This window comes from Pyxicephalus adspersus, chromosome 7 (assembly GCF_032062135.1).
Source record: "Pyxicephalus adspersus chromosome 7, UCB_Pads_2.0, whole genome shotgun sequence".
Taxonomy (NCBI): domain Eukaryota; kingdom Metazoa; phylum Chordata; class Amphibia; order Anura; family Pyxicephalidae; genus Pyxicephalus; species Pyxicephalus adspersus.
In genome coordinates, this window is record NC_092864.1 from 53,493,681 (window position 1) to 53,521,113 (window position 27,433).

At 37.3% G+C, this 27,433-nt stretch overlaps 1 protein-coding gene across 5 annotated transcripts in view; it reads left to right on the plus strand.

The window, feature by feature from the left end:
• The window catches only part of HDAC4 (histone deacetylase 4), a 103,290-nt gene extending 76,848 nt beyond the window's left edge, over window positions 1-26,442 (plus strand). For 4 of the 5 annotated variants that reach the window (XM_072418481.1, XM_072418482.1, XM_072418478.1 and 1 more), the window contains 24 exons: window positions 5-249; window positions 309-477; window positions 5,273-5,387; window positions 6,568-6,689; window positions 10,083-10,214; window positions 10,724-10,833; window positions 10,921-11,037; window positions 11,402-11,582; window positions 11,672-11,895; window positions 12,331-12,579; window positions 12,665-12,851; window positions 13,068-13,201; window positions 13,420-13,525; window positions 13,748-13,794; window positions 13,992-14,099; window positions 14,989-15,044; window positions 15,559-15,646; window positions 15,865-15,984; window positions 16,371-16,468; window positions 17,327-17,445; window positions 18,624-18,757; window positions 20,312-20,396; window positions 22,489-22,627; window positions 23,447-26,442. In XM_072418481.1, the coding sequence (XP_072274582.1) occupies window positions 5-249; window positions 309-477; window positions 5,273-5,387; window positions 6,568-6,689; window positions 10,083-10,214; window positions 10,724-10,833; window positions 10,921-11,037; window positions 11,402-11,582; window positions 11,672-11,895; window positions 12,331-12,579; window positions 12,665-12,851; window positions 13,068-13,201; window positions 13,420-13,525; window positions 13,748-13,794; window positions 13,992-14,099; window positions 14,989-15,044; window positions 15,559-15,646; window positions 15,865-15,984; window positions 16,371-16,468; window positions 17,327-17,445; window positions 18,624-18,757; window positions 20,312-20,396; window positions 22,489-22,627; window positions 23,447-23,486 (3,125 nt within the window). In that variant the 3' untranslated portion in view covers window positions 23,487-26,442. The remainder of the gene's footprint in view (window positions 1-4; window positions 250-308; window positions 478-5,272; window positions 5,388-6,567; window positions 6,690-10,082; window positions 10,215-10,723; window positions 10,834-10,920; window positions 11,038-11,401; window positions 11,583-11,671; window positions 11,896-12,330; window positions 12,580-12,664; window positions 12,852-13,067; window positions 13,202-13,419; window positions 13,526-13,747; window positions 13,795-13,991; window positions 14,100-14,988; window positions 15,045-15,558; window positions 15,647-15,864; window positions 15,985-16,370; window positions 16,469-17,326; window positions 17,446-18,623; window positions 18,758-20,311; window positions 20,397-22,488; window positions 22,628-23,446) is intronic. The other variant, XM_072418479.1, reaches the window with a different exon arrangement.
• The last annotated feature ends 991 nt before the right edge of the window (window positions 26,443-27,433 follow it).

The window sequence follows — 27,433 nt, forward strand, 5'->3', positions numbered from 1 at the left end:
CTAGTTGATGTTACTGCTGCGCTGCCACTTCAGGTGGCCTCTGGCACCCTTCCTATGGACCTTCGGATGGATCCCCAGTATACTCTCCCAGCACCAGACACTAGTGGCAGGGAACAACAGCTGCAGCAAGAACTGATAGCACTAAAGCAGAAGCAGCAAATACACCGGCAGCTCCTTATTGCAGAGTTTCAAAGGCAGCATGAACAACTGTCAAGACAACATGAAGCCCAACTACACGAGCATGTAAAGGTGAGAGCTTGTAGCAGTTATGTTTCTTCTTTTCAGTACTGTTAATAGTTGTGTAATAGTATTCAACATGTTTTCAGCAACAACAAGAGCTCCTGGCTATGAAACATCAGCAAGAGCTTTTGGAGCATCAGAGAAAATTGGAACAACATCGGCAGGAGCAAGAAATGGAGAAACAACAGCGGGAACAGAAACTGTTACAACTGAAGAATAAGGAAAAGGGAAAGGAAAGTGAGTATAAGAGGTTTCCGAATGCAGAGTCCTGCCTATTGTATAAACATCAGTATATTGGTAAATAGGTATATGGTGTAGCAGATTCCTTGAGTAAAGCACATTGTAAGTGATGTCACAATTAGATCCTGATTAGCATACTTGATCTGCGTAAAGAATAAAAACCAGAAGAATGTCATGACAGCTTGGAATCTTTATTTTATGGAGGTTTGCGTTAGCATTCTATGCCTTTTTCAAGCGACAGGTTCCTTTTAAAGTAGATTAACCATAAGAAAAATAAACTTGTTAAAATTAGTTATCTCTACTTGTTCTGGGACAGCAACTTGGATATCAAGTTAAAGCATTTTAGTAGTTACCTTAGGTATATGGAGACGAGGTGCTTTAAGTAAAATCACAGTCTAAGTCAATTTAGAAAAATCTGGGAAGCTTGCTTTATAATAAATGCAAAGATAAGCTTAATAAAAGCGGTGTGCCAGAGCTTTCTTTTTTTTTTTCTTAGCACAAAGCTAGATAATAAAGTAAAATAGTAAGAAATAAAGATTATTACCATTGAGTTGGACCAACACTTGGATACACACGGGTCAGTCAATGTTACAGTCCAGTTATTTCATAGAATTGCCCACAGATTTGATTCTTTATTTCTAAACTTGACCAACCAATACTGACTGATATCAAGAGTAACAGACAATCCTTGATTGGTCAGATTAAGTCGTCTATATAGATCATACAATAATTGACAGATTGTTGTATCTTCATTACCTAACAAGTGATCAAGTAACAACACAGTAATCATCCTGATTTTTTGATTACAAAGAATTGACTGTGTATCATTGTGTGTGGTTGTATGTTGGACTGAATTTTCAGCATGGCTAGCTTGAGCATTATGTATCTGCAACCATGGGAAAAGTACACTTTCTTTTAATTCTAAGGTTTTTATGTATCAGGACTTAATATAAAATCATCAGGTTCTTAGAAGGTTGTAAATGAGGTGATTACAACCAGTAAAGAGGCCAATACAGCAAGTCACAATGCAGAAGCAGTGTGTTCCAAAAAAAAAAGTAAACCTACTACCAATTCCATAGGAGTTTAGATGATAATTGCCAGCCAGCAGCTAATCAAATGCACTTCAATAAAAATCTACCTCCATAAAGGAGGTTTTGGCCTTTTGTTAATTTGGAGCCTATTGGTGTATGTTAACACAATGTAAACAAGGAAAGACATAAGGAATGATCTTGGGGAAGCTAATATTGCTGCCTATAAATCTAGGAAGTTATAATGCAATTTCCAAACAATGCAAAATCTTCAAGTGAAGAACATTTAACACCATTCCCAATCTTACCAGGAGTGGACTTGCCAGTAAATTCATCCCAAAGGTCAAACTGTGCAACGCTCAGAGAAATTGCAAAAAAAAAAAAAAAAAGCCTCAGTTAGCATGTTAAATGGTAAAGTTCATAACAGTACAATTGGAAAGGAACTGAACAAGTATGACTTGTTTTGAGTGAAAAGAAGAAAGCTTGGTCACTCTAAAAAGAAAAGAGGAGCATTGCTTAAGTTTGCAAAGTTGCATCTATACAAACATCAGGACTTTTGAAACAATGTCCTCTGGGACAGACAAGACCAAAGTGGGGATGTTTGCCCTCAATGCACAAAACCACACTTACTGAAAACCAGACACAGCATATCAGCATAAACACCTCATACCTTTCAATCGTGGTAGAAGTGTTATGATTTGGCCTTGTTGTGGGGCCACAGGAAGTTGACATCTTGCAGTCATTCAGACAGTCTTGAACTCCTCATATATACCAAAGTACCCTGGAGTCAATTGTAACAGTTGTGACAATTGTAAATGTTGTGACAGTTAAAGCTTGGCCAAAATTTGGACAGGACAATAATCCCAAGCACACCAACAAATGTACAACAGAATATGTAAAAATGACATGAATCAAGGTGTCACAGTGACCCATCACAGTCCAGACATCAATCCAATGAAAATACTGTGGGGGAACCCTAGGATAGCTGTGCATAAATTGTCTACAAACTTTAATGACCTTAAGCAATGTTGTGAAGCAGAGTGGGCCAGACATTTCTCTACAATGATATCAGAGACCTATAAAGTCATACAGAAAATTATTACTTCAAGTTATTGCCACTAAAATTAATTTTACTGAACTATGGGCTTTACCTATATTTCACACACTGCCTCTTGGCTTCATTTTTAAGTAATGACATGGTAAAATCTATTGTGTGTTTTACACACCTGGGGTTAAGTTTAAATAATTGCAGAATCTGCTAAGGACTTGATTTTTTTTTCTCATCTCCTAATAGCTAAATTTGGACAGAGAACTTTTTTTTATATTTTGGTTCTGTACATTACCACAATTAATTTTAAACGAAACAACTCGAATGCAGTTGAACTGCAGACTTTCAACTTTAATTCAGTGGGTTGAACAAAAAGATTGCATAAAAATGTGAAGAACACAATCACTTCATTTCAGGGGCTCAAAAGTAATTGGACAATGGACTCAAAAGCTATTTGATGGGCTGGCGTGGGCAATTCCTTCATTATGTCATTATCAGTTAAGCAGATAAAAGGCTCAGAGTTGATTTGATGGGGGGAGAAGCTCTCCATGCAGTTGAACCATCCTTAAGCTGCAAAAACAGAAAAAACCCATCCAAGAAATTGATACAATATTAGGAGTGGCAAAATCCACCATCATGATGTTTGGTACATCATGAGAAAGAAACAAAGCTCTGGTGAACTCAGCAACGCCAAAACACCTGGACTTCCACTGAAGACAATAGTGGTGGATGATGGCAGAATCATTTCCATGGTGAAGAGAAACCCCTCCACAACAGCCAACCAAGTGAACAACACTCTCCAGGAAGCAGGCGTATCGATATCCAAATCTACCATAAAGAGAATACTGCATGAAAGTAAATACAGAGGGTGCACTGCAAGGTACAAGCCACTCATAAGCCTCAAGTATAGAAAGGCTAGATTAGACTTTGCCCAAAAAAATCTAAAAAAGCCAGCACAGTTCTGGAAAAAGATTCTTTGGACAGATGAAACCAAGATCACCCTTTACCAAAATGATGGCAAGAAAAAAGTATGGAGAAGGCGTGGCACAGCTCATGATCCAAAGCATACCACATGATCTGTAAAACATGGCGGAGGCAGTGTGATGGCTTGGGTGTGCATGGCTGCCAGTGGCATGTGACACTAGTGTTTATCCGTGACGTAGGACAGAAGCAGCCGAATGAATTCTGAGGTGTTCAGAGACATACTGTCTGCTCATATCCAGCTAAATGCAGTCACATTGATTGGGAGGTGTTTCATAATACAGATGGACAATGACCCAAAACATACAACCAATGCAACCCAGTGGTTTATTAAAGCAAAGAAGTGGAATATTCTTGAATGGCCAAGTCAGTCACCTGATCTGAACCCAATTGAGCATGCATTTCACTTGTTGAAGACTAAACTTCGGACAGAAAGGCCCACAAACAAACAGCAACTGAAAGCCGCTGCAGTCTGGCAGAGCATTAAAAAGAAGGAACCCCAACATCTGGTGATTTCCATGGGTTCAAGACTACAAGGTTTTCAACCAAGTATTATAAATGAACATATTATTTTTAGCTTTTTAATTTTTCCAATAAATTTTGAGCCCCTACATTGAAGTGATTGTGTTAAAAGAAGGCTTTAGATCCTCACATTTTTATGCAATCTTTTTGTTCAACCCACTGAATTAAAGCTGAAAGTCTGCAGTTCAACTGCATCTGAGTTGTTTCATTTAAAATTAATTGTGGTAATGTACAGAACCAAAATTAGACAAAAGTTGTTTCTGTCCAAATATTTTTGGACCTAACTGTATTTATACACAATCTGCATAGTGATTCATTTAACCAAAGTTCTTATTTTATCACTGTGAACTAAGGTGGGCAAATGTGCTTAAAGGTAAACTAAAGATGTTCAGATATGCATTTAAAAGGTAGAATTTAGGTAGAAATGGACCATTGTAAAGCAGCATTAGTTTAATAGCAGGTGGTGTTCTCGATTTGCCATTTAGGTGGTGCTACATTTGTTTTCATTCACAATGAGTGTAACTTGTTGTGAGTCAAAACACACTACCACCTAGTGGAGGAATTGGAAACACCACCCACTTTTATGTACCTGTATGTAAATTCCCAAAAAAAATATGCTCCTATCTCTAGTTATCTTTTTTAAGTACACTCCAAATCTCAGTTTACTGTAAATCTCAGTTTTACACTCTTGTACAGGTGCACAAAGATGGGTCCTGGGTGGGAGAAATTTTTCTTCAGTATATATAACGTGGGCTCTTTCAAACCAGGGAGAATGCTGGGAAAGGAGTCCAGAACTCTGCTAGGTTTGTCATTGTTTATTGCAGAACTCTGGAATGGAAAGGAAGGTACTGGGTTGGCCTTCCATTCCACCCAGGGAAACCCCCAATGGTTTGGCTATAGCAAACTGGGGGTCCACTATAAGTAGCACAGGTGTGATGTCAGGCTGAGAAGTGGTGAAATAGCAGCAGGTAGGCTGTACTTTATGGATTGTGGAATCCTTGCTAAAGACTTTCCTCTAAAGGACTGTACTGAGAACTCTGGATTCTTCTTGCCAGCCGATGTAAGCTGCCTTTATGTTTGATTAATTTGCTGAAGGAAGATATATATATATATATATATATATAAATACGTACTGCTATGCATTTCACAGTGCTTTGAACTAAGTTATTTTTCCTCTCTAAACAATTTATGTTTCTATGGATCCCTCTTGTAGGTGCTGTAGCAAGCACTGAAGTTAAAATGAAGTTACAGGAATTTGTCCTAAACAAGAAGAAAGCTCTTGCTCACCGTAGCCTAAATCACTGCATATCTAGTGATCCTCGCTTCTGGTGAGTATTTTATATTTGCATTTGGTGTATTGAGTTTTTTTTTTTTTTGTGTTTATAATGGTCATAAGCTAGAACAGCCTTTCACAACATTCTTACCCCAGTGGTACCCTTAAATATTTGTCAGGTCTTGAATAACTGCAAAAAAATACCTATAGCTTATAGTACAATATAAGTAATTACAGAAAGAACAATAAATGAATAAAGTATATGGTATACCCAAAGTACTTGGTACTCATGGCTGATGTTTTTAGTGCTATAATATTGTACATGAGGAGGGACTCTGGGCAGTGTTTTTGCAGGTAATTTATGCAGAGGAACATCCAGTAGTTTTTCCAAGTCTGAAACTGATGGCTTCTGGGAAATACTGTGTAGTGGTGGAATGAGAGTGTCTGTCAATAAATTGGGCTACTACTTGTTAGGGATATAATTCCAGGTAATCTCGGACTATGCCCTTCTCATCTGTATTTAACTGCAGAAAGAACAATAAATTAAAGAACAAAGCATATGGCATACCCAGAGTACTTGATACTCATGCCTGGTCATTTTAATTCTGTAATGCTGTACATGAGGATATGATTTTCAGTAATCATCACACAATGGTAAAAAAAAACAGACTTGCTTTTACAAATATGCAGTTAAGAAGTATCTCCTGTACATTGGTCTTACATTGCTATTCAGTAGAAAGAGTTTCACATTTACAGGCTACTAACGAGGTCATTAGTGCTATGCCGTCCACTTTACCTAGCAGCTTCAGCTCTGGAACTATGCAGGCACTTTTAGATGGGAGGTCAGTCTGCCATGCTCAAGGAACCCTAAGGGATCTTTATATAAAATCTGTCAATCCACAGAACCGTATTTGAGAATGACTGGGCAGTCATGTATGAGATTTTGTATTTTGTTGTTGAAATTCATTAAATAAAATAAATTGAAGCTGATAAATTCTAGCATCTAAAACTGTTTTATCCACTGGGACAAAACCAGCAACATTTTTCATCATGTCCTAGATTTAGGAGTTGTGTTGATTCTCTGCACAATTAAAACTGTATGTGACTGTCATATGCCGTGGGAGTGTTCCTAACTTTGCTTTAAGGATATTTTAAGTTTTTTTTTAATTGATATAGATGCTGTTTGAGTTATCAGGGCAATGGTTACTAATTCCAATAACCATCCTAACCCACAGGAAAACTCAGCATAGCTCCCTGGACCAGAGTCCACCACCTCAGGGAGGGGTATCTGGTTCATACCACCATCCTGTCTTGGGAATGTATGACTCAAAGGATGACTTCCCCCTAAGAAAGACAGGTGAGCATTGGCAAGGTTGCTATGGTTTGGTAAAAGAGAATTTTTTTTATAGCTACTGACTTGTTTCTTAAAGAAACTATTTTTGAAACACTTGCATTAGGATAAAATGATAGATGTTTACTTACATCTCAGTACACCCTGTGCATATTGTGTGTGCTAAAGTAAGATGTTACACCTGCTTTTATTATTGATGTTTTTTTCTTTTTACTACTTTCATTGACTCTTTTCACTCTTATCCTTCTCACATTTATTCATGTAAATTTTTCTTAATCTTTGTCCCTTCATGCTGTTCTTTACCACTGCACCCCTTTCCATTTGTGTGCCTTATAAGTAGTTACAGGAATTCTTGTGAATTATTAATGTTGCTATAGTATTTTTATTTGATGTGGTCTTCTCAGGCAGTGGGCTGAGCTGGTTCCGTGGGTTAAGTCAGGTACCAGCGGAAGCTTTCACCAGTATGAAAGCTATTGATTAGTTTTAATGTGGCTGTTGAGATTCCAGTCTACCTCCAATTTCTTAGATAAGACACTTGGATCTGTGAGAAATTCCTGGATTTACTGCAGTGAATTACTATTGAAAGTATATTATGATGTTCCTATATCTGCAAAAGGGCTGTAGAATTAAAGTCAAAATTTTCCTTTTACAAGAGATTTGTCACGCCATTACTCCTTAAAACAAAACCTTTTTCAGAGCTGTAACTGAAATAGTACATTCGGCTCTAAACATTTCTTCGTGGGGATCTTCTAGCTCCATGTGTGTGCACTAAAACATACCCACAATTTAAGGAAATGTCAGATTCCCTGTTTTAAAAATAGAGCTTATTGATTTAGTTTAAATTTCGCTTGAAGCTTGTCCCTGCTAAGGTGTTCCCCCTGCTTCCCTGATGTCATTCTTTGTAAACAAGTTGGGAAGACACTGTATGAAGATGAAATTAAGGTAAACAATAAAATGCTTTTCTTCCACTTTTACTGTTATCCCTATGAATAGTGTACGATCCAATCATGTTTACTGGCTTGTCAGCACAAATTTAGTTTACATATGAAATTACTATGGCTCAAAGACAGGTAGGATAGCTATATGAGCAGTTAGGAGTTGTCTGCTTTTCAGAAGTCAAAGCATATTATAATGTTTTTTTTTAATTTTTTTTTTAAATCATATCCCCCCCCCCCCCCCCCGTGCAAAAATTCTGCCACAGTTATATTTATTTTCGTGCTGTATACCACTGAGGCAATTACCCTCAACTTCATGACTCAAGAGCTGCAACTAGTAGTTTAAGAAATTTACCTCTAGACATTTTTTTGCCCAAAAGAAAAATTATTTCTCTTTGCCTTTTCTCTGCAGCAATGGTCACAAAATAGAGGTGTTACCCCCCCACCCCACCCCCAATTAGAACTTGAGGGTCTAAGCCAGCCCCACTCTAGCCTTATAGACCAGATGAATCCTTACTTTACTGTGACCCTGTTTTATTGGCAATAACGTTATTATTACATATGATAACAAACTAGGCTTTCTTTGGTGAAACTGTCTTGCAAAAAATATTTTATGATGTATTCAGTCTAAAGACCAAGTATAGCTTAACTTAGGATACAAGGTTTTTGTTTTGTTTTTTTTTTGGGGGGGGTTGTTGTTTTCTTAATAACACAAATATAAAATTCTGGTACAAAGCATTCCGTAGTTATTTACATTATTGGTTAGAAATTAAAAAAGAAAATTGTAATAAGGGGGGAAAATTAGGGCTGATTGGGTAACTTAAGTAAATAAGGGAATAAATAGTGGAAATTTTATTCATAGAAGTGTGTGTATACACATACATGCCCCCTTTTGCTCTCAGAACTTTCATAATTCTTTGTTAAACACATCTAACAAGTTGCTGAAAGTGTTCCTATGCATGATACAGTAGATCGTTGAACCATCTTTATAAGCAATAACTTAAAGTAATAATTTTCTGAAATACCTTATCAGTCTCTCCCACTGTTGTGGAGAAATATGAGCCTAGGATTGCAGGCATTTATTTATGTACAGTTCCCCCTGCCTTTGTATTTTGAGTGGTTTGAGGTCTTGACTTTGGGCTAGCTAGCCATTGCAGTTACTGGTATGGTTGGTTGTTTTGTTGTATGACCCTATTTCGGCCAAGCTTTAGCTGTCTCTTAAATGACCTCACAGTTGATTATAAAATTCTTTGGTATTCGTATTTTGGTAATATAGTTCATGGTTGTCTGTAAGGTGCCAACATCCTGTGGCTGTAGAAAAAGGCCTAATCTTTACCCCTCAACTGCCATTTTTGACAGTTGCTGTGAGTTGGGCAGTAACAGTTGTTTGTCTCATTTCTAATGACTTTCCTCCTTGTTAAGGCACATAAATGCTCCGGGCTAACAAACTGCCAAACCTATGACTTTTAGTGGTCACACTTGCTGGTGATCAATTAATCGAGCACAAATGATTAACAGCACAAAGGTTACTATCTGGACTTAGTAATTCCTTTGCAAGTGATAAGGGTGTACCTAATTTTTCACACACTGTTTCCTAATTGTTCTAGTGTATTATGCATAGGTTTTTTTGCCTAATTCAAACTGACACGTTTTTCTAATAGAGCATCACCCAACTATTACAGATACTTACCAACGCTGTGGTCAGATACTCATTTTGCTTACTAGAATGCTAAAAAATGTTTTGTATTTCCAGCTTTGGTGGGGGGAACATACAACTGTATTACCCTTTCCTTTTAACTGGTCCTAACCTGAGAGAGGGAAATCATGAATGCTTTGTTGAGCTCTAACATAGAACTAACTAAAAGGATTCAGACTTAGTGTTAGGGGAATAAATGGGAGGGAGAAGGCACATTTTGTTCTGAATTGCTTTGAGTCATGTTTGTGTTTTTTTTTTTTTTTTTTTTTTTTTTTTTATTTAAATGCAAGGAAAATGGTTGCTAAAATGTTCTGCGGTATCTTGGTGCCATTACCCAAGTACAAAAAAAAAAAAAAAAAAAAATTAAAATTTATACTCTCTGCAAACCTTTACAGAGATATATTTTGACTATTCCTTCTTATGCCTATTTGGAACCAATACATTTAGAAAGAATTTTTAACATGGGAAAAACAGAGGCACTTTGACTTAATTCAAACTTCAGGAGGAGACCATATAAACCTCAACCATGCAGTGTTCTAGCTTAAACTGTAGTTAGCATGGTTCTAACTTACCAACTAAAGTACTAACTTCCACAGTACTGCTTTATAAAACATTCAGTTTTCTAGACTTTCTAGACTAGCACTGCAGGGCACTTACTTGTTCATTATACTTCAATATTGTAGGAATTACATATATGTAATAATGCGTAAGTAGTATATGTTGTGACAACTGCCTGACTTTTCTCTTACTGTCTTTTACTCTGTTTAGCATCTGAACCCAATCTCAAGTTACGTTCCAGACTGAAGCAGAAGGTTGCAGAGCGAAGAAGCAGCCCTCTCCTAAGAAGAAAAGATGGTCCTGGTGTGACTACTTTGAAGAAGCGTCCTCTGGATGTGTCGGGTGAGTGATGGGTATCTGTGAAGTCAGATTTTTAAAATACAAACAAGTTAACTTTAGGAAATAAATAGATGTGTGATTTCCACATTGCTAGCTTTATATCATGTAAAGCATAGTGACTTTGATTTCAAATGTCTCCAGGTACCTTTAGCTAACCGTGTCTAGTAACACATTATTTTTATTGACTTCCCTCATAGTGCATTATACACTACTTATTGGATAGTCATTAGATACTCCCACTGATTACTTGTTTATAAAGTTGTAAGCTTCTGGGCGGGCATTTTTATCCTCTCCTCACTTTTTAGTCACTTCTCTGCAACAAGCATGTAATTACAGAAGCCTTGGGACACCTAATATACACGAGTGGGAATTAGGAAATTGTGTTCCAAAGTTAGCATCTCTAAAAGAATGTCATCAGTAAAAGCTTTTATTTAAACATCCTCTAAAACTACAAATATTTAAATTACATTTTTTTTCTGGTAATATGCATTGTATTTTGCATTTTCTTTTAGACTCTGCTTGCAATAGTGCACCTGGCTCTGGACCTAGTTCCCCCAATAACAGCTCAAGCAACATCACCACTGAGAATGGCATTGCTGGACCTTTGGGTATCCAGACAGAGGTGAACTATTTTCATATTTGGATGTTATATTGGAAACATGCTTCCTGAGCTGGCATTTTCTAATTATTCATTCCTATTATGTTTCAGGCTGTATTGGCCCATAGACTGGTGAACAGAGAGGGCTCTGTGACCCAGCTCCCTCTCTATACCTCACCCTCTTTACCCAACATAACTCTGGGACTGCCTGCCAGTGGATCTGCTAACGTACGTATCTATTTAAAAAAATGTTGCCCTGATGCACCTCCAAAATACATGGTAACTTTGTGGTACTGTAGCTCACTTAATTGAAATAAAAGACATTTGTAAGGATTTTTATGCTCACTAGTGCAATTGCTGACTATTAAAATTAATTGGCTGCTGTAATACAATACACATTAATATGCAACATAACATTCCATATGCAGTACAGTATCATGAATAGGTGTTAAATCGCCCACATTTTCAGTACTAGATTGACCTTTCAGTGACATCTTGTAGCTGATCGAACTATTAAATAGGTATTACACACTTATTTACATGAATGTGCTTACTGGGAATTTTAATTTAAATTACCAATCTTAAATTCTAGGGTGCATCTGGACAAGAAACTGAGCGCATTTCCCTTCCTACCATCCAACAGCGACTCTCTTTGTTTCCTGCTGCTCACCTCACTGCTTACCTTGGTTCAGATGCAGCAAACTCTCATAATTCACTACTTCAGCATATGGTCCTGCTAGAGCAGCCCACTGCACAGAGCCCATTAGTTTCAGGTAAGTTGAAGTTTGATATTTTGACATTTAGAATTGTATATTTTATAAAGCACCTCCAGGAGCTTAGATAACTGTGTACTTTTATTCAGGGCTGGGAGCACTCCCTCTTCACTCCCAGTCTATGGTGTCTACTGATCGGGTTTCCCCCACAATGCACAAGTTACGTCAACACCGCCCCTTGGGCCGAACGCAGTCTGCGCCTCTGCCTCAGAACTCTCATGCCCTGCAACACTTGGTTATCCAGCAGCAGCACCAGCAGTTCCTTGAGAAGCACAAACAGCAGTTTCAGCAGCAGCAGATACACCTGAATAAGGTATGTATGTGCAGTTTCCTTATGCAATTTGTAATAAGCTCACTTCCCCTTCCTTTAAATGGTTTATTGAAAATGGAAGAGGGGGCAGATTATATATATATATATATATATATATATATATATCTGAGTGCAAAGATCTAGACTATCTTAGACTTTAGCTTTATTTTATTTTAAAAATGCTAGGGTCAAGTCCAATGAAAACTTTATTTCGATTTGAAGTAAAACTCTTTCTTTATGTAAAGCTTTATGAATTAAGTCTTTTTTCATTTAAAAACCAACCATTTGTTTTATTTGATTGGTCCTTTAATCAGTCCAGTAGCAGTTTATTTTATTCTTAGTATGTGAGTAATTTTTTGAGTTAACATGTTTTTGTTTGAGTCATTTTAAGCTGCCTTTGCATCTTTTATATTGTCAAAAATTTTGCAATATTTTTAGATGATTCCTAAAGTAAATGAGGTTTCAAGACAGCATGAAAGCCACCCGGAGGAAACAGAAGAAGAGCTGCTTGAGCACCAAGCATTACATGAGGAGCCATATGTAGAGCATGCATCTGAACTCAAGGAGCAAAACCTTGGCAATGTTGTGCATGTAAAGCAGGAAAGAGAAGAGAGTGAGGATGAGTCAAATACACAAGAGATAGAGCAAAGTAAATTACAGAGTGAGCAGGATCTCTTGTTTAGACAGGTATTACACTTTGCTTTATTATACTTTGTCTACTTTCCTAAAACCACAAAAAAGATAACTAAGGTTTCTGTTATCACTTCCACAGCAAACACTTCTACTTGAACAGCAGCGAATTCATCAACTGAGGAACTATCAGGCTTCCATGGAAGCTGCTGGATTAGTTATACCTTTTAGTGGACACAGACCCCTATCAAGGGCACAGTCTTCACCAGCATCTGCATCCTTTCCCATGTCAGTTCAGGAATCTTCCACTAAGCCCAGGTTCACTACAGGTACTTTTAAAACTAAGTTTATTATGGATTATGAGGTCCACCTAAAAGTTATTAGATTTAACTTTGTGTGCATGTGTATTTTATATTATATATATATATATATATATATATATATATATATATATATATATATATATATAGAGGATGTTTTGTAGCTTGTCCAAGCCACTTCATTGGCTGTGTTTCTAATTTACTCTTTAATATCTATCATTTCAGGCCTTGTGTACGACACCTTAATGCTTAAACATCAGTGTATCTGTGGAAACACAAATATCCATCCAGAGCATGCTGGCCGAATTCAGAGCATCTGGTCCAGGTTGCAAGAGACTGGTTTGAGGGGCATGTGTGAGGTGAGCATTTAGCTGTCAAAACAACCAGTTTTATCAACAAGCATGTGATAACTGTGTGGCACTAAACCTAAAGGTAAAAATTTCAGGACCTTGGACATTAGTTATACATTTGGTTGTAGATTTTTTTGTACTTTATCTATATATACTGCGGAGTTTGTTCTATAGATCATATGTTTCTCTTAATGCCATACACCTCTGTATCCCAACTTTACTTGTAGTGTATACGCGGCAGAAAAGCCACTTTGGAGGAGTTGCAGACTGTCCACTCTGAGGCTCATACTCTGCTTTATGGTACAAACCCTTTGAATCGACAAAAACTGGAGGGTAAGTTCTTGTCTTGATGCTATGTATGTTTTGTGCTTAAATCCAAAACCTTTCTAATTTTTACTTTGTTACATAATACCTGACACAAATGCTCTTATTGGCTTTGTGTGTAAAGTAAATATTGAAACCTTAAAAACACCCATATTTGTGTTGTGTATTAGGCCCATATTTGTGCTGATGTTACTAACACTTTCCACTAACTATTCCCCTTTCCTTATGCAGGATCTTTGACCTCCATGTTCGTTCGTCTCCCGTGTGGCGGGGTTGGGGTGAGTGTTCAGTGCTGCTTCTTTTGCAATTTGTGTGTGTGTGTGTGTGTGTGTGTGTGTGTGTGTATATATATATATATATATATATAACTTTTGAAGTGGAATACCTCATAACAAACTGCAATTTTGTAAATTAAGTGATTTGTATCTGCCTCTCTGTATGCAGAATATATTACAATGTCTCTCTTTTGTGCCAGGTTGACAGTGACACTATCTGGAATGAAGTCCATTCATCTGGGGCCGCCCGTCTAGCAGTGGGGTGTGTGGTAGAACTTGCCTCAAAGGTTGTGGCAGGAGAGTTAAAGGTATGTGCAAAAGAGAAACATAGCATAACTTTTACTTCAACTTTCTTATTATTGAAAGTCTGTTTACTAGTGATAGAAGATACAGTAAACTCTGTTTAGAGTCAGTGCAATTTTTATCTTAACAATGCGATATTCTAACTTTTTCAAGTTCAAACCCTGCATCTAAAGGACACCTGACCCACATGAACTTTCAGAGAACAGTGTCTCTTCCTATCAACATGGATTCCTGAAGTGATATTTTAGGGATGAAATCAATTCTTTTGCTTCCATCTATCATGAGTCACCTCACAGATTAAGAGATCTCCATCCAGCTTTCTGGCGTGCTTTGTACTAAACTGTCATTGCCCTAGTTGGTGTAGCTAAACGATTTCAGAAAATAAAATCTTCAAATCATTACTTCAACTAGCTAATTGTTCTCTTTGTGCCTGTGAGTAAGTCTTGATTGGCATCCACCAGAACTGCTATTGCTCCTCTGCCCCCTATTAATGTGTATATCTCCACATCCCAGTCATTTAGTTTTTGGTCTGTCTGGTGGATCAGCGGTGCAAATTCACTTTTGGATCTCAGCCAAGCCCATATGGGGGAAGAGTCATAGGCACTTTATTCTTGTAGGGTTCCTGGTTGTGTAGGGGAAGGGGGGCTGTTGAAAATATTGTCGCCCTGTCTACGTTTACGGTTTTTAGAAGATGTGGTTGTCTGCATTGCTGGGATTATCACAATGACAATTATAGGAATATACAGTATTTTACCTTCATGGTATTTACCGATTTGATGCTTTTTTGTATATATTTCTTAGCCTTGGCTATGTTATTCTTATCCTGCATTTTTAGAATTTGTTTATTTGTGCCATAATTTAATTTTTTTGTGTTCAATTTTATTTGTTTTAAAGAATGGCTTTGCTGTGGTTCGCCCTCCTGGTCACCATGCTGAGGAGAGCACACCTATGTAAGTGTCTTGGATGACTTCTACCTTATCAAATGGTTCAATAATTTTACTCATTTAGTTTACAACCCATTGGGGCACTGTCCTGATACTTGCCTTCTACATGTCAAAAAAGATGGTGCTAGATTATTTATTTTGAACCCTGGATGGTTTTTAGGACTTTTTGTCACATTGAGTCAGATGCAAATTTATTGAGATGGAAAGACCAGTAATTGTTTTGCCTACCTCCCTGAAACTAGGTGTCAGAGACAGAAGTGCCTTCTTATATTGGAGGTATAGAGCTATGAGGCCGTAGGCACAGGAGTGCTTAGGAATCATCACTTACCAGGGAATGCTGTTTTTGTTTCTGGTGGAACTCCAGATAAAAAACGTTTTTTTACAGGGTACGGTTTATGTTCAAAAATCACAGAAAACTTTTGAATTTAGGTCCTCTATACTAATCTGCAAAGTATTGTTTTTGTGTTTAGCATAAATAAATAAAACTCATGTGTGCCATATATACTTGTCAACCTTTTAGGGGTTTCTGTTACTTCAACTCTGTGGCAGTCACAGCTAAACTTCTTCAACAAAGATTTAACGTGGAGAAGATATTGATAGTGGACTGGGTATGTGCATATTACTTATGTTTAAAATGGCCTTGCTGTAAATAAAACTGCACTTTACAATTTTGCTTGCCATCAGATGTTCTTAGTCTTTCAAGTTAATTACTGTGTTTAACAGACATTCTTTCCCTGCATAAAACCTTTATATTATCTGAAGCATGTTTAATGTATATGCTGCACTTTTAATGTCTTACCTATTTTTTTTCAACTGTTCTGACTAGGATGTGCATCATGGAAATGGTACTCAGCAGGCATTCTACAGTGATCCTTCTGTCCTTTATATATCTCTCCATCGCTATGATGATGGAAATTTTTTCCCAGGAAGTGGGGCACCTGATGAGGTACATTTACAATTTAGTGTTACCCTGATCTCCAACAGTAATTTATCTTTTGTTTTTAAAAAAAGAAATCCTACAGTTTAGGGTATTATGAAAACTATGCCTGAGATACATTTATATTAGGTTGCGGACACTTAACCTAGACGAAGTGCTGATTTACTAATATAGCATTGGATGTGAGTGAAGATTTCATTTTTGGACTTCTTAATACCGCTCCCATTTTTTTTAATTGAATACCAAGGAGTACTTTATATACATATACATATTTCATTGCATACACATGTTTTGTTGCACTGTATACAAAGTAGTACCTAATATACATATACAGAATCCAATTCATACATGTATGTTTTGTTGCATCTGATTTTTTTTTTTTCCCCCCAATGCAGGTGGGAAGCAGTGCTGGTGTGGGATTTAATGTTAATGTGGCATTTACTGGAGGGCTGGACCCACCTATGGGGGATGCAGAGTACTTGGCTGCATTCAGGTATAAAATATATATATGTTATAAATGTAAAACATTCCACAGGGCGTTCCTTAAAGTCTTATTTAGAGGTGCTATGATAAAAAAAAATTATTTTAATGGTACCATAAGAAAAGCCAGTAAGAAACAAAGTTTATCAGCACCCCACTTTTACATAGCATTGTGACATTGTCAGAAACAGACAATGCAGAGCAGGATGTTTTTAGTGCACTAAGAACCCCTTTTTCTAGCAGCATTGACCGGCGGAGATCCTCTGTAGCACCAAAACTTCATACTTTTCACTTTGTGAAAAAGGTCCTGCTTTTTCTTACTTTTAGTGATGTAGGGCTTATTAAAGGTACAGAAATCTAACATATCGAACACTGTCACATTTTCAAGATTCTACCATATTTGATGGTATGCATGGTGAGAGTGTGTTAATTATCATCTTTGTTCTCTGCACATTTTTGAGCCATTTTAGTAATTGTGTTATGTTAATGAGTCCATGTTTCAAAGGAATCATGAGGCCCATCAAAAAAGTTGACATAGATGCTTGACACCAAATTTAGTGGTCATAGCAGGAGCTTTCTACAGGACTGTGTTTGTATCTCATTCTTAGCATGTCACATAATACCTGTAGAAGCAGAAAACTGATTTTTGGTTACACTTGAGGTATACCATGCCCAAGAGGAACGCTCATACAAGTATCAATCTATTTAAAAAAATGTAAAGATGTCCAGCATTTTAGATTGTTCATTAGCTGTGTAAATTCCATCAACTGCTTTACCTCATCAGTTGTATCTTTAATTGATACTAGCATGAAACCTTTTTTTTTTTTTTTTTTTTATTGTGTTTTTTTTTCCTTTTTCTTGTTTTTGATAGGGCTGTAGTGCTGCCAATAGCCCGTGAATTTTCCCCAGAAGTGGTCTTGGTGTCTGCAGGATTTGATGCTGTGGAAGGACATCCTTCTCCACTAGGAGGGTATAATGTATCAGCCAAATGTAAGTGTAATTTAAATCCACCTCACCTAAACTTTATTTTATTTTGATTTGATTTCTATGTCTATGCTGACATCTTCCGCAACACTTTACAGTGCTGTCATATATATAATTATGTCACTGTCTGAGGAATGAACAATCTAATATTCTTACTATAGTTATGTCATAGATGTACTGTGGTCCAAGGCCATTTAACCTACCAGTTGGGAGCAAAACATTGAGAAAACCCACGCAAACATGGGAAAAATCTTGCAGATAGTGTCTTGGCTGGCCGTTGAACTTGGGATGTCCACTAAACCACCACGACACACAATCTTTTAGTAATGATATTAGATTTCTTCCTATAGATATCTTTCTTGTAAACATACATGTGAATGTGTAAATTAGCATCCCAGAATCCATGTAAATTTACACATCAATTCTCCCAAAGTAGTGACCAATTTCTAATTTCTCTATTTGAAAGCATTTTATTTAATTTTTACCTGAGTAATTTGTGGCAGCTTTGACCAACATGCTATGGCCAAAGTTTATAGAAAATATTTAAAATCTGTAGTTATTAATGTTTGTTTTAAATAAAATTAAAAGGTTTGAAGTTCAGAAAAACCTTGTGTTTTTTTTTTTTTAATTCCTCCACCCAAAACAGTATTAAGAAAGACTGTGTCCTGCTTAAAGGAATGGGATTTAAGGGTTAGAGATGTCCAGGATTCTTCCCTTCCTGTCTTTGAGGTATAAAATTGGAACTGTTTTGGTCTGTTGGAGTGAAGCTTTATCAGGTTGCAGCCATCAATATATATATATATATATATATATATATATATATATATATATATATATACACACACACATACATATGTAGATAATTCTAATTAAACTAATTTATTGCACTCTTCATAGGAGCTACAAAAAGTGTTGCATTACAAATATTGTTAGGACCTATAGGCCATAACAGTTATAATGTGGAATGTATGAGCTACTGTGGTTTTATTATCCCAGCTAGTCCCCCCCTCCTTATTTGTATTACAGTGTTAAAAAAAGAAAAAAAAAAGATGGGCAAACTGAGAAAACTATTTTGATGATTTGCAGGTTAGGGTTTCATTCCTAAAATTCAACAAGGAATCTGTTTGCCCAAAACATAAATATCTTACCATGTCAACCGCTTGATTTCCTGTTTGTTTTTTAAGGTTTCGGCTATCTGACAAAACAGCTTATGGGGTTGGCTGGAGGTCGTGTTATTCTGGCACTTGAGGGAGGTCATGACTTAACTGCGATTTGTGATGCTTCTGAATCTTGTGTTTCTGCTCTACTAGGTAACGAGGTAAGAGCTAAAACTTTGTCATTGGTTAACTTCTAAAAGTCCAAATACAGGCATTTTCTTTTTAAATTTAAATTATTTCCCAAGCAGGGTACAAAAATTCAAAAGCAACTGGGGCTGCAAAACTCTCATTTGCCCTGCAGTAGTTCTTTGTTCGCCCTAAATTGTCCTTAGTCTGCTCAATCACTGTACAATCCTGAGGACATGAATGATTGAGAGACATCACCAAGACACCATTTATTCATGGTGTATTGAAGTAGAGACAGCAGCACTGATGTTCAAGGAGCACATCACTTGACCAACTTTAAGACTAAAGGTGAGTATTTAAAAAAAAAAAAAAAAAATTAAAAACCCTTGTGGAGATCCTACAAGAGAAGGGGTGGATGGTTGTGGGTGTTGGGCCTAGATTTGGCCTAGTGTTGTTTTCTTTAGGTACCGTATAAACTTGTGTATAAGCCGAGGTACCTATTTTTACCTTGGAATACAGGAAAAATTGATTGACTGGTGTATAATCCCAGGGTGGGAAAAGCTGCAGCTACTGGCAAGTTTCAATATTCAAAATAAATACTAATAAGATTACATAATACATAAATTACGATAAACAAATACCATAGTGAGAATTTAGTGGTTAGGTAGGTATACTACTTGCTATACCCAACCACTAAATTCTCTTTAACCTCCCTGGAGGTATGATTCTGTCCGGAAAAAAGGGTCTACAAGCGGTACTGCATTTTGCCACTGTAGCCCACTTAGCGTATTATAACTGTACAGTAGCTAATATATATATAATATAATTATATATATATATATATATTATATGTGAATATTTCTTTGTATTGGAGTCAATACAGCTATTTTGTCTTGAATCCAATACAAAATTATTTGAATTTCCCACACCGACGTATGCAGAGACGTCACTGGAAATCCCCAGAGCTTGTCTTTGCATTCGTGGCTGGAACCTGAAGAGATAAGACGTGCCGGAGGAGCTGCGGGGGACAAGGTAAGTAAGTTTTTTCAGTAGTAATCAGATTACCATTGAAAAAACTGTAACAATGATTGAATGTGGCGCCAGAGTTCCGACGGCTTGTAGCCGGCATACTCCCGCTGCCGGATCGGGTGCTTTTTTTGCACCAGACTGGTGTATAAGCCGAGGGAGTCTTTTTCAGCTCATTTTGCGGGCTGAAAAAGTCGGCTTATAGGCGGGTATATACGGTAATAGAATGGCAGCAGACAAAGCCTTGACCATACATCACAGCTGAAAAAAGCATACATCTCTTTTGAGCCTTTCCATATATTTTTTTTTTATCAAGGACTGATCATTAGCAATAATTATTCTTGCATTTTACTGCTTTAATCTGCAGTTAAGTTTTGGTGCATTTTTTAATATTGATTATTTATTGTATAGATAAAACAAAACCATTTCATTGGTATATTTAGTTAACCAAAAAAAATTAGAAGTTCATTGTTGAGACTTGCATACACTTCAAAGCATTGACAATTGCATTTTCCCTGATTGTTGTGCGTTAAACTTTCCTTTGTGTGTCTTCTTTCTTACAGTTAGAGCCGATTTCAGAGTCTGTCTTAGAACAGAGACCAAATAGCAATGCGGTGAACTCCTTGGAGAAAGTCATTCAGATACACAGTAGGTATTGAAGCTTAGTTAAGTGCTTAGCTGTTATGAAAATGGTTCTTTGCACTTAAAGCTTGAATCTTCATGTTTGACAGACTACGGGATTATATTCTACCACTTAACCTTGCTCCGGCAAGACTCTTTGGGATGTGCAAAAAAACAGTTTTTAATTTACCGTAAAAATTTATTATAAGCCTTTAGTCTGTATGTTGTTTTTTGATAAAGGGGGAGAGTGGCAGGTCTACCAATCTGTTTTTAAGTATTTGTTAACTTGCTGTACAAATGCACAATTTCCCATTGTTCAAAAATTCAGAATTTAGAAAAGGATTGGGTGAAGACTTCAGTGCCTGCCCACGAAAGAGTGAGGAGAAGCAAATTAAGCTCAACAATATTTTAAAAACTTTCTTTTGGCTCAAATCTTTAAATTTGGTCTTAGACAAAGGTATCAAGATATTTTTTCATTACTTATTTTTAAAGCACCGCCCCCTAATTCTCTATCGCTTAGGCGCTCGAGAATGAATAGGAGCGCAAAGCCTCCCGGGATACCTACGTCAGGCTTCCCTGGAGGCACTTGGGCGCTCGTTCTGCGCATGCCCGAGCATCTCGAGAAACATTTTCTGATCTCACGCATGCGCAATGAGATCAGGAATTTTTATTTCAATCCTACGTCACCTGATCTCACGCCTTGGTCAGGTCCAATGCTAGCATGACACGGGACCCAATGCAGGATATCCCCGGAGCGATTAGACTGCCCTGCGGGATTGAACGTGGTTTTTTGTTTTTTGTTTTTTTGCCGTTTTGGGTTTAGCTCCTCCTTAAGCTAGCCATAAACTTAGCCATAAACTTAGCCATAAATTTAGGAAAAATAAGATTAGATGATGATGTTGAATTTATTTAAAACAATGCATTTTATAATCCGAGTTACCTATGATGTTTTGGCAAAATGTGTTCTCCGTAGGCACAATTTACTAGGTGAATTGTTTGGCATTCTTTTGCCTGGCTATTGGTTGTTATCACAAAAGCTTGCTTCAGGCTTGGTGTCTGTTTTGAATTGTCATAAAATCTGGGCAGCCTGCCAGCCCTGCTGGGATCAGGAGAGTTATACATTGTATCATTTGCTTATTCTGTAACTTGATCTCACCCCTATTCTTCACCCAAGTCTGCCAACTGCAACTTTCAATGAAAGTTTGTTACATGTCAGATCATTAACTATTTGATGCCCACAGCAGAGCCCTGGTGTATCCAGGCTGTGACCTTTGTTGGGACAAGCAATCCTGCACCTTGCCAGCTACTCCTTGTCAGCAATTACTCTGCGGCACAGATTCTTAACCAGCATTTGCAGATTTAAATGCAGTGACCACATCTAAATTGCTTGCTGGCTCCCCCACATTATTAATTATTGGGCTGCTTCTATATGTAGCATCTCCCCAGAGGCAGCCAATCATTGGAATAAGGACGCAGTACCGCTCTGCAACCTCACTGCCAGTCACAACCGATGGTTTAGTTCGCAATAGCTTTATTTGCAGGCACTTTAAAGCAGTTCCTCTATTAAAAAAAAAAAATAATTCTTCTTTCAAAAATAAATAGTATTGGAACAAATGGTTGAGATGTTTTCTTATTTTCTGATGGTATTAGGGGGCACCATTGTGGTATGGTTTTTCTGACGCTACATCCAATATTCAAGGGTGTTTTACCATGTCAACCATTTGAAAAGACTTGAATTAGAAGTGCCTTAACAGTTGTCAGTAAATGCTCAGGAGCAATAAATAAAAATGCCAGTCTGATGCAGAAAACGCAGGTAGTCGATCACAAGGAGGCATTATAAATCAGGTGCAGTTATGACTGTGCTATCGACCAAAAATATTGTAAAAAGAAATAGAATACATTACTAGTATGAGTAGGATCTCCAGTTAGGTTTCCAGTTGTTTAAATTTAATACATAGGGGCCACAAATGTGTAAATTAATACACAAGCCTGGCAAACTAGATATATGTGCACGCTCATATTGGTATTAAAAAAAACAACAAAAAAATAAACAGTCAACTGTATTACTCTTTACTACAGTAGCATTCTGTATACCTCACCTGTTCTATCATATTTGCAGGTGAATACTGGCCATGCTTGCATCATGTTGCTTCCACAGTCTCCTATTCTCTTGTTGAGGCGCAGAAGTGTGAAAATGAAGAAGCTGAGACAGTGACGGCGATGGCGTCCCTGTCTGTGGGTGTCCGTCCAGAGAGAAGGTAAACGATGCCCCGTAAGATTGTTGGATTTAGTATTTTTAGCTAGTTTGGAGAGATTTGTAATGTGTTTGAAGGAAGAATGTCACTTGCACAAATGAAACAAAAAAGGAATTTGAGGCCTATACACCCCTATATAAAATAGACATTTTACCAAACATAGTCCTTGATTGTCAGCCACAAACAAAAATTACAACATAACACAGTATATAAACCCTAACAAAGTATAGAAATAAATACATCAGAACAAAAAGTAAATGAAACACAGCTGACATACAATGAAGCAAAAGAAGATGAGGCCGTGGAGGATCTGGATGGAGAAAAAGGGTAGACGGTAAAAAGTTTGGCAACAGGAGGGGGTATTAAAAGGAAATACAGAAGCGCCTTTGGGAGAAAAAGCAGGGATAAAATCTAGCCAGACACCTCTATATATTACAGACTTCCTAGTAGAACTCCTGTGAGCATAAACTATGGCCTCCTATGTGGTAGGAAAGCACCACTGTTTTTTTAATCAAAAATAACCGGTGATAATACCCAAAACAGCGCGGTGACCTTACTATGCCTACTTGTTGGCATTTTATGAACTTTCATTATCTGTTAAGATGTTTGCAATGTTGAAATAAAAATTAGTGTTTTTAACATACTGAACTACCTACTTGCTCCTTACTTACCTAGTCGATTAAGGTGGTTTTCTTTTTTGCTCCTTTATTCTGGGCATATGGCATTTCTCAGATCTATTTAGAGCTACTCAGGGGACCCCATATTGTAAAACTTTGTATGTAGCTTTTAATGTTATTCCTTTTAATTATTTTTCCTTTTTAGAACGGAGGATGAGCCCATGGATGAAGAACCCCCTCTGTAGCACAGTGACTGGTCATTATCTATTGTGTGATTCCATATCTTTGTTGGAGGTTGTGCCCTCCAATTTCTCCGCCTGTGCTCTGTCCCCAGGAAGACGAGCAGCGACATGGATGTAAAGAACTCTGTGTACATGGCATCCACAGATCCGAAAAGCGTGGCACACTGTGCTGTGCACGGCTGTACTGTGCCGTTCTTGGTTACAGCAGGCACTGCTCCATTAGGAGCCACTGGCAGCTCTTGCCAAATATCTTATTTACTTTCATGGTTTTTAACAGAGACTTATTCAATGAAAAACAAGGTTCATAAGTGACCTCTTTTGGGGGCCTCGTAAACCGTTTTTTGGTGCTTTAACATTCTGCAGATTTACAAGGATTTTGTGTGCGCTGAAGGGAGAGTGACCGTGCTCTACGGACGCTTGTTTAAACCACTTGGTTTAGCCTGTTTCTTGAACGTTTCTCTCTTACGAGGGAGTTATACAGTGGATAAAAGATCTCTCCAAAGCCTGTTATTACAAGGACAGACTTTTCACTCTGGAAGAGAAACAGGAGGGAAGATTGTGCCTTGTCCATGGTTGGAATACATTTTTCCATTTGAATGGTTTATTCCTTTTATGGTTTCTGAAGAGTGAAGGACTTGCCTTAAAACTGAAACACAACCAACAGATGTTTGAAGTCATAATACAAAAAACCCTTTGTATTCTCTCTTGCCGTGAGGTGGATTGTTGATAAATAGCAACAATGGTCCTTAATTTTTGTTCCCCCCCCCCCTTTTTTTCGTATTTCTCTGAACCAAGTTGCATGTCGTATACCTACGATAAATGGACTGTCTCCTCCACTCATGACCTGGGCTCTCCAAGCAAAACTTTTAACCACAAATAAGAATTTGTAGGTAGATTTCTACCAAATGGAGATTAGAGGATTATGGCATCTTACTGTGCAGGTAGCATGTCTGGGCCTGCCTGCACTTTTTTTTTTTTTTTTTTTATAAATATGGGTCAGTTTTGTCTTTTAAATTTTATTTTTGTTATTCTGTGTAAAATTGCACCACGTTGCAGGCAAACAGTACATTTCCAGTTCCCATTTCATTTTTTATTGTTTTGATTTAACCTTTATACATGCTAGATTTTTTTTGTATTATATTTCTCATGACTACAACTTTTTTTATTAGAAAATTTCGTTTTAGATTCTTTCAGGGGGTTACTTTGAATTCCAGTTGATATCCTCTGATCCTTCCCACCAAGACTTTATATGTATCCTCCATATGGGGGTGGTGAGAACCGCAATGTCCTTATTGTATCTAATCTATTGGAAGGACGACCATAAAGACTCTTCTGATTGTATCTTTGTGATGGGTACCTCTTACCTCACTTGTTACCAAATCAGAGAGCTGGTATTAGGACTTTAATTTCTTTAAGGAGACCAACAATGTACTGTATGTGAGCCTTGCTCCTGGGATTGCATGGAGGGAGCAGGGTGCGCTCAGTCTTGGATTTAACCTCAATATAGCACTTATTATCCATGCTGAGAATTGTGGCTGAATTTTCAGCAGCATGTTACTCGCACCCATTGCCTAACAGAATCCTTTGGTGAAACCCCTCACTGTTAAGGAAACAGCATGTTACTGCCTTGTGGCAGTTTTACTTGTTTCCGGTCAGCTTGAATTTGGCTGCATTTTGAGTGTTTTTTTCTAGGGGCTGTTCTGCAGGCTGCACCTTGACATATGTTGTTTCCTATACTAGCAAACACATACTGAGTTTTGGAGTAAAAGCCAGGGGGTTTGTTGAACCCCCCTCTTTACCCTTTTCCTGAGTGTTTTAACCCTCACATTGTGCCCTTACTGTGTATATATATTTTTTTCATGACCGTTCTGTAACTACACTACAGCCTGTGACTGCACAAAAGCACCGCACTGCACCATACGGTCTCTTTATTTCCTGTCACACTGTGTGTGTTACTTGCAATCCCCTCCTTTTTTTCACATTCTCCTAGTTTTCCAACCTTTGATCCATTTGCAGGTTTTTTTACATCTTTTATTGTCTTGACATTTTGTTCAAAAATTGTTTAAACTGGGTCTTGACTTGGTTTGTAATTTTGCAAATATTCAACAATTGCATGTTTTGTGCTTTTCCTAAAGCATGTAGACATAAGTGTATGTCCTGGATTTGCTTTGAAAGGTGCAAACATTATTATATTTTTATTTGGCATCATTTTGTTTTTTCCTTCAGTGTTTCTATTATATATAGTTTGAGTGAAATTGGACTTCACTGTGTTCTAGAGTTTATCATAGTGATGTTAAAGTCAAAAATGGGGGGGAAAAGTCTTACATAGTCTATCTTAATTTGTAAGGCACCTTTCAGAGCATGATGTGTAGGTTACCATAGTGTCAAAGTACCCTTTATTGCATGAGAAATGAGATGAAGCTTGTCTTATGGGCCGAGTCTTTCTGTTTCTTCAGTTAAGCTGCAATTGGAAAAGCAGGGTGGTTCCTGTAGAGATTAAGGAGGAACAGTTGGATCAGATTTGTTACAGTACTTACTGTTTTCACTATGAATTTTCATTCCTTGTGTAAATTAGAAATTTTCTTTATTAAATATATAAATAGCCTGCACACTCTGCCATCCCACTCATTCCATGTTTTACACGGTATATCATTTTGTGTGTGCAAGGGAGGGACCACACTCCTATTTCTGGGCATTGACCTCCCTATAAAGAAAATAAAAAAAAATATATATATATAAAGATAAATATATATTAAAAAAAAAATATATATATATATATGAATCTATTTTTCTAGATTTTACTATATACTTTGAGGTTGCATGAATCAAGCACAGCTTGTCCTATACTGTGTAACTGGTCAAGTTGCTGTCCTGGGCAGAAAGAATGTTGGCAGGGGGCATGTGGTTCATCCTCTGAGCCTCGTATAGTGAAGGGCAATTGTTTTGTTCTTTTATTTAGTTCAATTTTATATTTTTATTTTTGTTTTATTGTGTGTGTTTTTTTTTTTTTTTTTTTTTTTTACTAATTGTAAGCAGCAAAATACTTTACCGGAGATCAATGTTTGAAGATCTACATGCCATGACATAAGTTACTCTTCCTTTTCTTTACACAAAGTCGTTTTCTGTGGAAGGCAAAGGCTCTGTAATGTGTGTATTGGAGAAAAACTGGTGTGATTACGGTTGCTGATGGTTTTTTTCACATGTTGAGCAGGTATCAAACAGTTTTTGAAAAGGAAAGGAGCTGGATTGTAATGATAGGAGGCAAGAGAAGAGTATTAAACCCCATACATGCTATTAAGTGTATTCAAATCTATGGGAGAGTGCAGAACTCACCAAATCTTTATACCAGGCTGGTGTCACTGAGGTTGGTTGCAGTGCCAGCTGAATGTGGCATTGTATACGGTGGTAGAAGAGAAACCACTTATTTTCTGAATATTCCGAACTTAATCTTCCTTACTTTGCATACCTCAGGGGATAATTTTACCAGTTTCAGCTTCTTTCTAATGAATTTCATTAAAGGGGTTATAGTTTTAATATGTACTTCATCACATATTTATCAGAGCTGGTTGTCTTAGAGAATAGATAGCCGTACTTTGGAATTAAACCCCTATCCCACTCAATGTCGTTGACAAATTTCAGAGCATCAATTTAGACAAACTTCCTTTTTGGTGTCCTGACTGGAGCCCCAGCATTGCTTGAATTATGTCCAATTTTGAATATGCCAGTTTGGCAACAGAATAACAATTGTAAACATTCTCTATTTCTTCAGTGAGTAATGGTAATCCTCTTGGCATACTATATGTATATATAATACTAGCTTATGATGTTTTGAGGTGGAGGGTGTTGGATAGGAGTTGTATCTTTAAGCCCCCCTGGCGTTCTAATTCTGTCCATATTTTCATGCAAAAAGCGTTACATTTTTTTGAATGGAAATTTATTTTACGTCGCAG